The sequence below is a fragment of the Dreissena polymorpha genome, chromosome 11 (genome assembly GCF_020536995.1).
Source record: "Dreissena polymorpha isolate Duluth1 chromosome 11, UMN_Dpol_1.0, whole genome shotgun sequence".
Taxonomy (NCBI): domain Eukaryota; kingdom Metazoa; phylum Mollusca; class Bivalvia; order Myida; family Dreissenidae; genus Dreissena; species Dreissena polymorpha.
The window spans coordinates 54750353-54763443 of record NC_068365.1 but is presented as its reverse complement, the minus strand read 5'-3'; the positions used below and the strand labels follow the sequence as shown (position 1 = coordinate 54763443).

At 37.6% G+C, this 13091-nt stretch overlaps 1 protein-coding gene across 1 annotated transcript in view; it reads left to right on the top strand.

Annotated features, from left to right (window-relative positions):
* Positions 1-202: 202 nt before the first annotated feature.
* Positions 203-13091, top strand: part of LOC127851644 (suppressor of lurcher protein 1-like) — a 61231-nt gene continuing 48342 nt past the window's right edge. The window contains exons 1-3 of the mRNA XM_052385466.1: positions 203-263; positions 7298-7370; positions 11761-11950. Coding sequence (XP_052241426.1) covers positions 7298-7370; positions 11761-11950 — 263 coding nt within the window. The 5' untranslated portion in view covers positions 203-263. The remainder of the gene's footprint in view (positions 264-7297; positions 7371-11760; positions 11951-13091) is intronic.

Here is a 13091-nt window from a genome sequence, read left to right as displayed (position 1 = left end):
AATAGATTTTTTGCGAAGACAAATACCATACCAAAGAAGAATGTTGTCCCTGATTAGCCTGTGTGGACTGCATAGGGTAATCTAGGACGACATGTTAAGCACATGCATTAATATGAGGCTCAACTTCAAATGATTGCAGCATGCATTTATTTTATGTTGTTGTTGTCGTTGTTTTTTCAGCAATGATGCACATTAAGCTGAGACGTTCTTACGTATACACGTGATGTAATTGTCAAGCGGACTGAATCCGGCCATTATCAGACGTAAGTGTTGTGGCTGCGTGTATATTAAGACGTGGTTCATTAGTGTGTTGTGTTACATGCGGTACGAGGTCAACGTGTGTACTTTAGACAGGATCACTGTCTTTGTCACCAATTCGTATCATGAACCCACATGCAAAACATACACATGTTTTTTAAATGTGCAACAGATCACGTGAACTTAAGTGACGTTTATCGCAATGAAAAGTGTTTGTTTGCAAGAAAGCATTTATTTGTGGTCATCTTCGAAAGCGTTGGGTGAACATATGGTTACTGCTTTATTGTAGTTTAATTACTCAATATACCAAAGAATCATATTAATCGCTTATTAAGAACTACAAAATCAATATAATTTCACCGATTTTAATGCGTTATATTTAATTCGGTTCACTATAGGTTAGAACAGATAGCTAAAGTTATGTTTCTTGTGTAGGGTTTAATATAAGTTTCAACTAACATTAGATAGATAGACAAACAGACAGACAGACAGACAGACAGATGATAGATAGACAGATAGACAGATAGACAGATAGATAGATAGATAGATAGATAGATAGATAGATAGATAGATAGATAGATAGATAGATAGATAGATAGATAGATAGATAGATAGATAGATAGATAGATAGATAGATAGATAGATAGATAGATAGATAGATAGATAGATAGATAGATAGATAGATAGATAGATAGATAGATAGATAGATAGATAGATAGATAGATAGATAGATAGATAGAGATAGATAGATAGATAGATAGATAGATAGATCGATAGATAGATAGATAGATAGCTAGATAGATAGATAGCTAGCTAGATAGCTAGCTAGCTCGCTAGCTAGATAGCTAGCTAGCTAGCTCGCTAGCTAGCTCGCTCGCTCGCTCGCTCGCTAGCTAGCTAGATCGCTCGCTCGCTCGATCGCTCGCTAGCGCTCGCTCGCTCGCTCGCTAGATAGATCGCTCGCTCGCTCGCTAGCTCGCTCGCTCGCTCGCTCGCTAGCTCGCTAGATAGATCGATCGCTAGATCGCTCGCTCGCTCGCTCGCTCGCTAGCTCGCTCGCTCGCTCGCTCGCTCGCTCGCTCGCTCGCTCGCTCGCTCGCTCGCTCGCTCGCTCGCTCGCTCGATCGCTCGCTCGCTCGATCGCTCGCTCGCTCGATCGCTCGCTCGCTCGCTCGCTCGCGCTCGCTCGCTCGATCGCTCGCTCGCTCGCTCGCTAGCTCGATCGATCGATAGCTAGCTAGATCGATCGATAAGAAAGCTAGATTTGATAGATATATAGATTTATTTCAGTATAATGATACAACATGATAAATCATACTTACATGAACTTACATTATATCTATACAAAAATGCAGTATGTTGCGATGTATTTAGTTCAAAGCAGACGTATGTATAAGTCAATGTGATACTGACACATACTCTTGACATAATCATCATTTCACTTTAATTATATACTCGAGCATCACTATTCTGCGATATTGTAGATGGTTATACTGTACACTAGTTTTGTGTAGGGCCGACCTCGTTTGCCGAAAACAGGCAGTAATGAACGTATAGTAATACTGAATCGAAAAACACAGAGAATATAATATTTTTTCAGTCGACCTTGGGTTAACTCATTAATAAAACATGTATTTTGTCTCGATTGTGAACAGATTTGTAATAAAACAGAATTTTTCTTTCAATGATACATTCTCATCTTACTACACGCTGTTCCGCTGTTAATTATGACTTCTGCAATCACTGCTATTATCATATAATCATACGTGATTTATTTTAAGTTGTATCGCTCAGTTAAGCAGTATATTGTAGTTTTTTAACAAAGCTTGCAAGCCCGTATCCACTAATTATCGACGTGTCAAACAAAATCACAGACAGCTTGATAGCTTTCCGAGCATTGGATGTTCTTTAAGCGGCGACTTGATTTGTTGTTTTTTTCCAAAGGTTTAATTGTTGTAGATAAGTTTGTGGGAATGCAGACTCGGTATTGATTGTGCGCAGATGACAACACTGGAAACAATTTTCGCGTGACATTAATGACTCAAAGCACTGAATTAAGCATCGCATTGCTGGCAAGATGCAATACAGGGAAACACCGAACATCGCGTGGGTATTGTGCTAAATAATGCAAGATCCTTCATTCAATCTGAATTTATTAGGTCGAATATCCTTCCCTACATGCTCTAATCTATGCCCATAATACTTACTTGATAGGACGTTTATGAATGCGAGGAGACGGTAATTGAATTGTGTGCGTAACATGTGAGCCCGCTTTGTGGAAAGGGGGTTTCATGCATGTGCGTAAAGTGTCGTTCCAGACCGCAGTCCGCATAGGCTAATCAGGGACGACATATTCCGCTTTTATAATATATATTTATATATTATCTTTTTATAATATATTATAATATTTTCTGTAAAATTTTATGTGAAAAAGTCTATTCTTAGCAAAAACCCAGTTTAGGCGGAAAGTGTCGTCCCTAATGTTTCAAGTAATAAAGATCAGACATTTCGGCCCTTCAGATAGGTATTCTACAAAAATAGCCATATAAAAGATGCCGGTTAAGAGTTTATGTTTTCTAAAGGTATATTTTACGATCCTATGAAATCCTTAGAAACTGTATATTATGCTTTCGCAGTGATCAGAAGTAGCAGTTATTTTGAATATAGAACAGTTTGAATGAAATTAATCGCTATAAATATACGGGTCGTTATTTTGGAATATTTGGGTTGCCGACCATTACATTATAGGGCAAATTCATGTATGTTTAAGTTAACAGTGCCCGCTTTAAGAAAGAGATTTTAAAATAGATGATTCGCTACGTATGGTTGTGTGTACTTAACGTAAGACACGTGACTATTGCTGAGACATTGCACAGTTCAGTAATACTATGACAGTGTACGCAGAGGCGTATTTAGGTGGGGGGCTAGGGGGCTAAAGCCCCCCCCCCCCAGCTGGCTGGCTAGACACGATTTTTAATAAAAATGAGCCCCTTACAGTTTCAATCCACTTGTGTATTTCCTGTCATATGTCCCTAATTAAGCCATAAACAGCTGTCGATTTGTGTGATAAGCCCCCAGGCATGTGTACAGACAATCTAACCATCGTCAGCTTAAGTGCACGCTTCATTGACTGTAAGTAATAAACTGCGCTATTTGATTGGCTGAAGAAGATACATTCAACAAATGAAATTCATCCATACATTTAGCTATAGATAAATGTTTACAAATGGCTGCCGCATGAGACTTGTGAAAAACAATCTTTCAATTTGTAGCAATTAAAGAGTTTAGACGAACGCAATGGACAATCATTATTATTTTTTCGGTAATTTCTTTGATGAATTTAATTGGTATTAGCTCTTTAGAGTGATAATCCTTTAAAGTAACAAGTTATTGCCAGTGAAATTCAACTGCACACTTAATGACTGGCAATTATTTTTTTTTGTTTTTATTTGGGTTTTTTACAAATCGGGCTAACTGCTTTGATGTTCATCCATAGTTTTTAAAATTAAAAAAGACTCAAAAATTAAGAATTACTTTGCTATATGAAACTAAATCATTTTCTTAAAGCGTGACAACATCGAGGCAGCAACACCCGAATTAAACTACACAAGACACCTAACGACTCCCTTTGTTGACACTTTTGTGAACGAAATGGACACCCGATTCAGTTATTTGCAGACTAAGGCAGCCATGGGATATACGTTTATACCTGATCAAATGTGTTCCTCTCCTGTCAGTGCTAGTGACCTTGAATGGTTCAATGATGATCTCCCTTCCCCTCAGTCCCTCCCTGCCGAGTTGCACTTTATATGGCAGGCTAGGTGGAAAGGTGTACCCAACCCACCTACTTCCCTTCAGGGCTCTGATGCACATTGTGATTCACAGCTGTACCCCACCATTTACACTGTTTTGTCCATATCATGTGTGTTCCCTGTCACATAATAAGAGTGTGAAAGGAGTATCAGTGCCAAAGCACTTGTTAAGACAAAACTAAGATCATCAATGGGTCAGGACAGGTTTTCCGCTGTGTGCCTGCTTTCCATTCATAGGGACATGGACATAAACATTTTAATGTTGTACCTAAGTTGACCTAGTAGGATATCCAACAAGGTTAAATAGGAGGTCCACCCATCTTACACCGTTAAAAAAGTTATGGATAAAGATAATGTCTCCCACCACTTTAGTGGTTTGAGAGACATTTGATTTACCCCTGTGTGTCTGTCTGTCCGTGTGTCTGTCACACTTGATGTGTGAACTCAAGTTCTTATTTGTTTCACATGCACTTTTATCATGCAAAATGCTGATTAGATAGCAGGAAATCGCATCATTTCAAGGTGCCATTAAAAAAAAAATCGACGACGGAAGGGGACACCCCTTCCGCACCCTCCCCTGTTGAGCCCCCCCCCCCCCCCATCTCTGAAAATTTTCTGGATACGCCTCTGGTACGTATGTCGGTTTTATGTCTGAATACATCGATCATGGTATTGTAGCAGACGACCTGTAATTTCAGACCGCACTGCCTCGTTTGAATAATGCTGAATTGGTAGAAATACAGGATTTTTTCACGTTTTATAAAAGTATCTGGTTTTAACCTATTACACTAATTTATTAAAATGTCAATTTTATAGCTTAACATCATATAAGGTTGGCATTTTCACATTTTAACGATAACAGCTTCATCAATAATTTTCTCTTGTAATGTTAAACCGTTCACGGAATCCAGGACTTGGGGGCAGGGGATCTTTCAAAAATTTCCTTTTTCTGTCTAATCTTCATTTTTTTAAAGGTAAAATCTTCAACGCCCCGGTTTATACTAAAAGTACATAACACAGTATTCATATACATAGTATTATAAGCAACAAATGATCCGCGTTCTGAGAAAACTGGGCTTAATGCATAAGCGGAAAGTGTCGTCCAAGATTAGCCTGTGCAGTCCGCACAGGCTAATCAGGGACGACACTTTCCGCTTTTATGGTATTTTTAGTTACAAGGAAGTCCCTCTTTACCGAAAATCAAGTTTAGGCAGAAAGTGTCGTCCCTGATTAGCCTGTGCGGACTGCACAGGCTAATCTGGGATGACATGACGCTTGACGCACATGCATTTAGCCCAGTTTTCTCAGAACAAGGCCCAAATGTAGTACATCACTACAGTACATAAAAACAAACGTCTCGAAGAGGAAAGACATTTAGTGATTGAGAAAAGGCGCATTAAAGTTTTATCACGTAAAACCCTCAGCCAAGAAGCCAAGAAAAGACTTCAAAACAGCTCAACAACATTATGGATGTCATCCAAGGAAGGATTGATGGCGAAACTTTCCACTTGAAGGGGATTCATCTGGAATTAATGTGTTATTTTTTGCCCTTACTTAAGCAATTATCAACAAGAAGTCTCAACAGGAATCATTAGGCTTTAAGGAATAATACATGATGAATGTTTGTTATTTCCTTGTCACAAATTTGAAGTAGACCATAACATATTTTAATGTGTGACTTTCATAATGGCCACTTGTAAAAACGTGCTATTAAAAGAGTGTAACTGTGTTTTTTGTTGGCTTTGTTTGTATACCGTCTATAATGTGTCATACAGTTTTAAACTTCCATCTGTTCTTGTGAACACTATATGATACATGGAATGTCCATACACCACACGTAAGCCTTTACAATACAGGGCAAGACATAAAATGCATAAAAGGCTTTTTATGTAGTCTGCGATACATACGTTGTGCTTTATTGCGTTTAACAGTGCTTCAATGTTGACAGCCAAATGTATTCAAAGACATCTGCAACGTTGTTCGTTCATGCCAATTGACGCAACACGCTGCACATATATGTGCAATTTATTCCCAACAATTGACCGGACGCCAGATAAGCGATCATTCCGATCATTTAGTGTTTTTTTGTAAGACGGTTATTGCGATCTTTGTATTTATTATCGTATGAGCCTCGCGTTAGGGAAAATGGTATTTAATGTGTGTGCGTTAAATTTCGTTGGAGATCATTCTGTGCAGTCATCACAGGCTAATCGGGGACGACACTTACCGCCGAAACGGCATTTTCGCTAAGAAAATACTTCCTTTAAAGCAAGATTATACGATTTTGTATATGTGTTAAATTGTAATATATTGATAAATATGTTTCAATAACACAAAATAGGAAAGAAAAATTGTACATTGAAGACGAATTTCATAAAATGCAGCAAAGACAAATAAGCGCCCCGAGCCGATTGCGACGAAGATATTTCGTACATATTTTTCTACAATAACAGAAGCATTCGTCTTTTTAGTTAGTGTTCGTGTGTCGAATGAATAGATATCGTTGCATGAATTTTAAATGAACCGTTAAACTAAATTTAGATTCACATCGTACATGCATGATATACATGCTGGCGAATTCGACTGTACATCCTTTTTCGATTTCAGAATTAAATATCTGGCTTATTTCGAATTTTTCGACAAAATCGTATAATCTCGCTTTAAACAACAAATACCTTACAAACAGAAAGTGTCGCCCCGGATTAGTCTGCATGGACTGCCCAGGATAATCTGAGACGACACTTTACCTACATACATTAACGCCACTTTTTCCCATGGCTCATATGGTAACTATAAACGGTTACTATTTTGTTAATTCGTTAGTTTAATGGACAACTTGTGAGCTTTAAAATATCAATATTAACTATAATACGAAAATATTGTTCGACGCATCTCAAGGTTCCATATATTTGGTATTTTATTTTTGTTAACAATTATGATGGCGTTTTAAACATTAAATAGATTTTTTTTTTCCTTTCTAAAACGTGTTAAATGTATGTACGGTTTTATTCACGATTCACTTATTACAATTTCTATTAATAGGAAAAGCTTTATAGCGGATGTACCGCTGTATAACAATGTCCTGAAGTAGACAGTTGTTACATCTGGTTTTATGTCGCAACTAAGAGTCTAGTCTGATCGTGCGATTGCCACGCAGATATTTAACCATTTAAGAATACTTGATATTGTGAATAGGAATATACGTGTCTGTATTTCTGTATTTTCAGATGTTGTATTGGCATGAAGCGGCTCTACTGTACATCATCAACTATCTGGTAACAGTAGGAGGAGTTGATCCATGTACGTAAATGATCATAAGCAAAACCCTTTCAGTTGTTAAAATTGTTAATTATTCAATTTCATAATTCAATTATGGTCCCTTACGTCTAATATACTGTTGATTGTTGCCGCCATTGTTAGTGAGTAACTTAACGTGTAAGACTGCATGTATATAATAATGTGATATTACTTGAATGTATGAAAGCAACACTTCGCGATCGTGTCAGAATGATGTTTAATGAATCTCTTAAATGTAATAGATTATACATATAAATAACGCGTTTATCGTATTGAGAGCAAATCTAGATTTTCTCGCCAGCCTTTAGGTAACACATCAATCAACATGTCATGCACTTTTTATATAAATAATACTAGATAAAAAAATATGTATTTGTAACAGAACATACCAGATTTCATCCATGTTGATAAAAAATATGTGCATATTGTTTGATCAAGCTTCAACACCATACTAAAGATAGCTTAACCAAATTCTCTCCTTTGATGTCGTGATTCTTGTTAGGTGTTGACATATCAATTAATATAGTTTACAAATAAGCCCTTTTATCGAAGAAATTACTTAACTTCTATCGAGCACTATATCTTGCGTTATTAAACATAATATATCAGAATGTTGGCATAAATGTTGAGTCAATGTTTAATAAATATGTTTGCGTAAATTTGAATATTTTATAAATATGATGTTTTTTAACATATCGGACTTTCTCTCTCTTTTCAATAAGCCTCACGCGTCCTATGCTATCGAGCTAAACTCTAAACTACATATATTTATACTAATTATGGTAATAAAGGAACGATAAACATAAAGAAAATCAAAGAGGTCGATGTGGCGTAGTTGATATGGTGCCTAGCGATCGGGAGGTCACGGGTTTGATCCCCACTGTGGGAACGTTCTTTAGATCTCCCCCATAGACACCCAGGAAAGGGATTAGAGAGCGTTTTAAATAAGCTATAAATGCAATCTAGGTTAAACAAAAAAATAAAGAAAGAAACTAAACAATATATAATTTTTAACAATAGTTAGATTCCTGGGTAGAACCAGTACTTTGTAATTATATTATCATTTCTACTGCAAAATTATTTATCAAATCATATAATCATACACATAAATTGCGCATTATCGATTTTTATCGATCAACAAAAATATCTTTTCGTCGTTCTGATTATGTTGGGAGATTTTGCCAGAGCTTTCTTGCGTGTTGGCGGGTTTGAAGGCAGACACAATAAGGCAACAAAAGACATACTTGTCGAACCGGCGCCCATCTTTGTCATTCTTGCGGATAAAGATTTGCTTCTTCAAATCCGCAAAAAGACCAGAATGATATCGAGGAAATCAGCCTCTCTATCTGATATCAGAGCCAATATACGTTGTATACTAGCTAATGAACAACGATACATAGAAACATAGTTCTTAAGATTTTGCAAAAGCAGTCTACGTAAATACTGATATAAGAACATGCTAAATTTCTTTATGGCACGTACATGCATTTTTATCAAATCGTTATGCATATATCTTAAAACTTAACAGAATACAGTTATCGAGTAATAGAATATAAAAGGCATATGTTATTAATTGGTATTGCTAACATAAATAAAAAATATTTGAAATGTGAAATGGAATTTAATGAAACATGCTATGCATTTTTTGTTATTTGATATCGATAGCTTATATTTATAGTATGTATATTTGTTTTAATATTTAACTCTGTTGAAGTACTTAAATTATCATCATGCCGAATGCATTAATATTTAGAACAAACTATATTATAAAAAAAATATGTGTATTAGAGTACATACTTGTGATCTGAGAATAATTTGTGCTTAATCGGTGTTTATTTCCAGCAAAGGAAGCTTGTTTAGCTTCCGATAACACTTACAGAGGGACAGGTAACACAGTACATGCAAAAACGAGACTTTCAAGCCATATTTTAGTTAACTCGCCCTCAAAATCGTATATCCGTACATATGTATATACTTACCAGTTAATGCAGTTACACACATTTTATAGTGTGTAAAATCAAACGTATGTAGCCTTTAAAAGATGCAACAATTAATTTTATTGCTAAGGTTACTGGAATTAAATTTGAAATGAGTTTAATTGTTTGGACATGTTCATGCCTTTATATATTGTTGAATACAGCTAGCTTGAGTTATTTCCATGCCAACTTCATGTCTTTGTATAGTTTCAGTGGCATACACACATTTTGTTTAAATAAACGATTCAACTGCTTGACAATTGCTAATAAGTATACATTAATGCGGTAATGATACGATTTTGAAGGCCAATGTACTTTTAATATTTCATAATTTGGCGCTTTACAATTAGCAGTATGTCTACATATGATTCATTTCTAAAGAAGTCTTTTTGCTTAAAATTAAATCAATTTTTCATCGAACTTTTTATGTAATAAACATAACAAGTGTCACAATGTTATCCCTTTTAGATATATATCTGTATAGCTTGGTTTTTCGAATCGGGTTGTATTAGCAATTATGTATTTGCTCTAAAAACATATATATGAACAGCGCTCTGAAAAACCCGTGCTTAATGCATGTGCGTAAAAAGCCGTCCAAGATTAGCCTGTGCAGTCCGCTTAGGCCTATTCGGCCGTCAAAGAATAGCCTGTGCAGTCCGCATAGGCCTATTCGGCCGTCCAAGATTAGCCTGTGCAGTCCGCTTAGGTCTATTCGGCCGTCCAAGATTAGCCTGTGCAGTCCGTTTAGGCCTATTCGGCCTTCCAAGATTAGCCTGTGCAGTCCGCTTAGGCCTATTCGGCCGTCCAAGATTAGCCTGTGCAGTCCGCTTAGGCCTATTCGGCCGTCCAAGATTAGCCTGTGCAGTCCGCTTAGGTCTATTCGGCCGTCCAAGATTAGCCTGTGCAGTCCGCTTAGTTCCATTCGGCCGTCCAAGATTAGCCTGTGCAGTCCGCACAGGCCTATTCGGCCGTCCAAGATTAGCCTGTGCAGTCCGCACAGGCCTTTTCGGCCGTCCAAGATTAGCCTGTGCAGTCCGCTTAGGCCTATTCGGCCGTCCAAGATTAGCCTGTGCAGTCCGCTTAGGTCCATTCGGCCATCCAAGATTAGCCTGTGCAGTCCGCTTAGGTCTATTCGGCCTTCCAAGATTAGCCTGTGCAGTCCGCTTAGGCCTATTCGGCCGTCCAAGAATAGCCTGTGCAGTCCGCACAGGCCTATTCGGGGCGACACTTTCCACGTATACACGAATTGTCGTTTATGAGAGACTTTCTTGAACTGAAAACTCCATTAAAGCGGAAAGTGTCGTTCCTGATTAACCCATTTATGCCTGGCGTCTAGAAAAGAGGCCTTGGCAAACAGCGCAGACCCGCGGCGTCTCATCTGGGTCTGCGCTGTTTGCTTAAAGGAATTTCTATAAGAAATATTCTAAATATAGAAATACATATACTAGACATCCCTAATTTTGGAAATGAATTGATCCAATTTAGAAGGATGTAAGAGTCCACTAGGCATAAATGGGTTAACCTGTGCAGCCTGCACAGACTTCTGGGACGATACTTTACGTGCATGCAAAAAAATCTTCGTTAAAAATGACCAGGCTCGGTACGATTCTAAAAAATATATACAAAAAGCAATCAACGTTTTATCAGATTGTTTTATTAAATAGTTCTAGTTATTTGTTCCGAATATATATTACATCTACGGATTCATGCTTGCCGTTTCTATGCCTTCCAATTATCCCCTGACGACCAGCCGTGTATCGGATTTCTGTTTAACTTTTAGTTCCAATGAAAACGCCGAGGTTGATGACGAATGAGGTGCCAAGAATGCTACGTGTTTGTAGTTTTCACTAGATGCATGATTTAATGGCGGCTCAGTCGTTATCACACTGGCATTAAAAGCTTAAGAGCTTTATTATCTAGTAAAATGTTATTGGGAAAACATCTTAAAGTATATGAGTTTTTTTTGTTTAGATAAAATAATAATTGTTTTCAAAATTGGCTTGCTCTTGTTTATTAACTTAAGTGCATCGTCATATCATTTAATATTGCAAACTGAAAAAAAAACAGTTATCTGATGGCAAAGTTAGTGTGTTGATGACAACAAACAAAACACAAGCAGAATATAATGTGCAAATGAGCCTGTGAAATCGGGAAGGTAAACCCAGATTAGCCTGTGCAGCCAGCACAATATAAGCAGAGATCACAATTTCCGCTTTTAAGGAATTGTTTGTTTGATGGCAGCCTCTTCTTAGGTTTAGGCGGAAAGTGTCGTCTCTGATTAGCCTGTTTGGACTGCACATGCTTATCTGGGACGACACTTAACGCACATTCATAAGGCCTCGTTTTCCAGAGATAGCGATGTTCAAATCCAACGAAGGTATACCAGTTAATCAATAAATTCCCTTTCCCCATTTCAGCCTGCGGCTGCGTGGTGTTCCAGAGCTACGGCCTCTCACATGGCCACTTCTACTCGCCAAACTACCCGAACTTCTATCAGTCCAACTTCGACTGCATTCTCTACACCTTTATCGGCGATGTCAATGAAATAGTAGAAATCAAATTCCTGAACATGGACCTTGAACAACAGAGGACAGCACGAGGGCATGAGTAAATTAGTTTTATTATATGCAGTAAAATTAAATCGATTAGACCTGTATTTAATGAGACATTCTACAGTTAAAATAGATAAAACGACCCTGTGTAGTCTCCACGTTTGTGTTGTAACTGTTTTGCTGGTTACGCCTTGCAAAAATATCAAGGTGAGAATTGTATGCTTATTTCTTTTTATAAAGGATATCCTTGGCTGTTCGATAGAACTGCTACGTTATTTTCAGTTTCAATCGACGTTATGAGTCGCGCTCTGAGAAAACGGGGCGTAATGGGTGTGCGTAATGTGTCGTTCCAGATTAGCCTTTGCAGTCCGCACAGGCTAATCAGGGACGACACTTTCCGCTTTTATGACATTTTTCGTTTAAATGAAGTCTCTTCTTAGCAAAAAAAACAATTTAGGCGGAAAGTGTCGTCCCTGATTAGCCTGTTCGGACTGCACAGGCTAATCTGGGACGACACTTTACGCACATGCAGTATGCCCAGTTTTCTCAGAACACGACTCTTATGAATGTTTATAAATCTGCGTATGCCGCGTCCGTATGTGTTCCGTACCGTCTCATGTATTTGCATCTAGAGCGTTTCTGTCAGTAAACAATATTGCTTTGGACGCAGTTGCAATAATAACAATGGCAGGCATTCTCACTTGGGAAGCCTCGCCGCCTATAAGTGATCGAGCGGTAGACAATTATAATTTGATAAAGAAACCTTTCACAATTTCCAGAGCATTGCTGGGAGATTTTCAATGGTAAAAGAGCAAGCGTTGTCCTCAGTTTGGAGGCGTGTGGCGTGAAGAACCATAAATTACACAAACCTTGTGCGAAACAGTGATTACATTTTAACAAATTTAAGTGCGTTGACTGGCGCACTGAAAAGGAAAGGCAATTAAACGTATTGTACGAATATTCCACAATGTATTGTATGCACACCATATTTTACGCAGTTACTGTGGGATTTTACAATTAAGTCGATTCATGAAAGCGTAATAATAAAACTGTCTAGACTGTAATAGTATTTGTTATCCTGCATACAATTGAATTATATGGTTTCTGGATTACTGTTTAATGTCGTGTTCTCTAAGAAAATTAAGTAAATAGAGTCCGTTTTACATATGACGTACACAACCAAAACGTTTCATAGG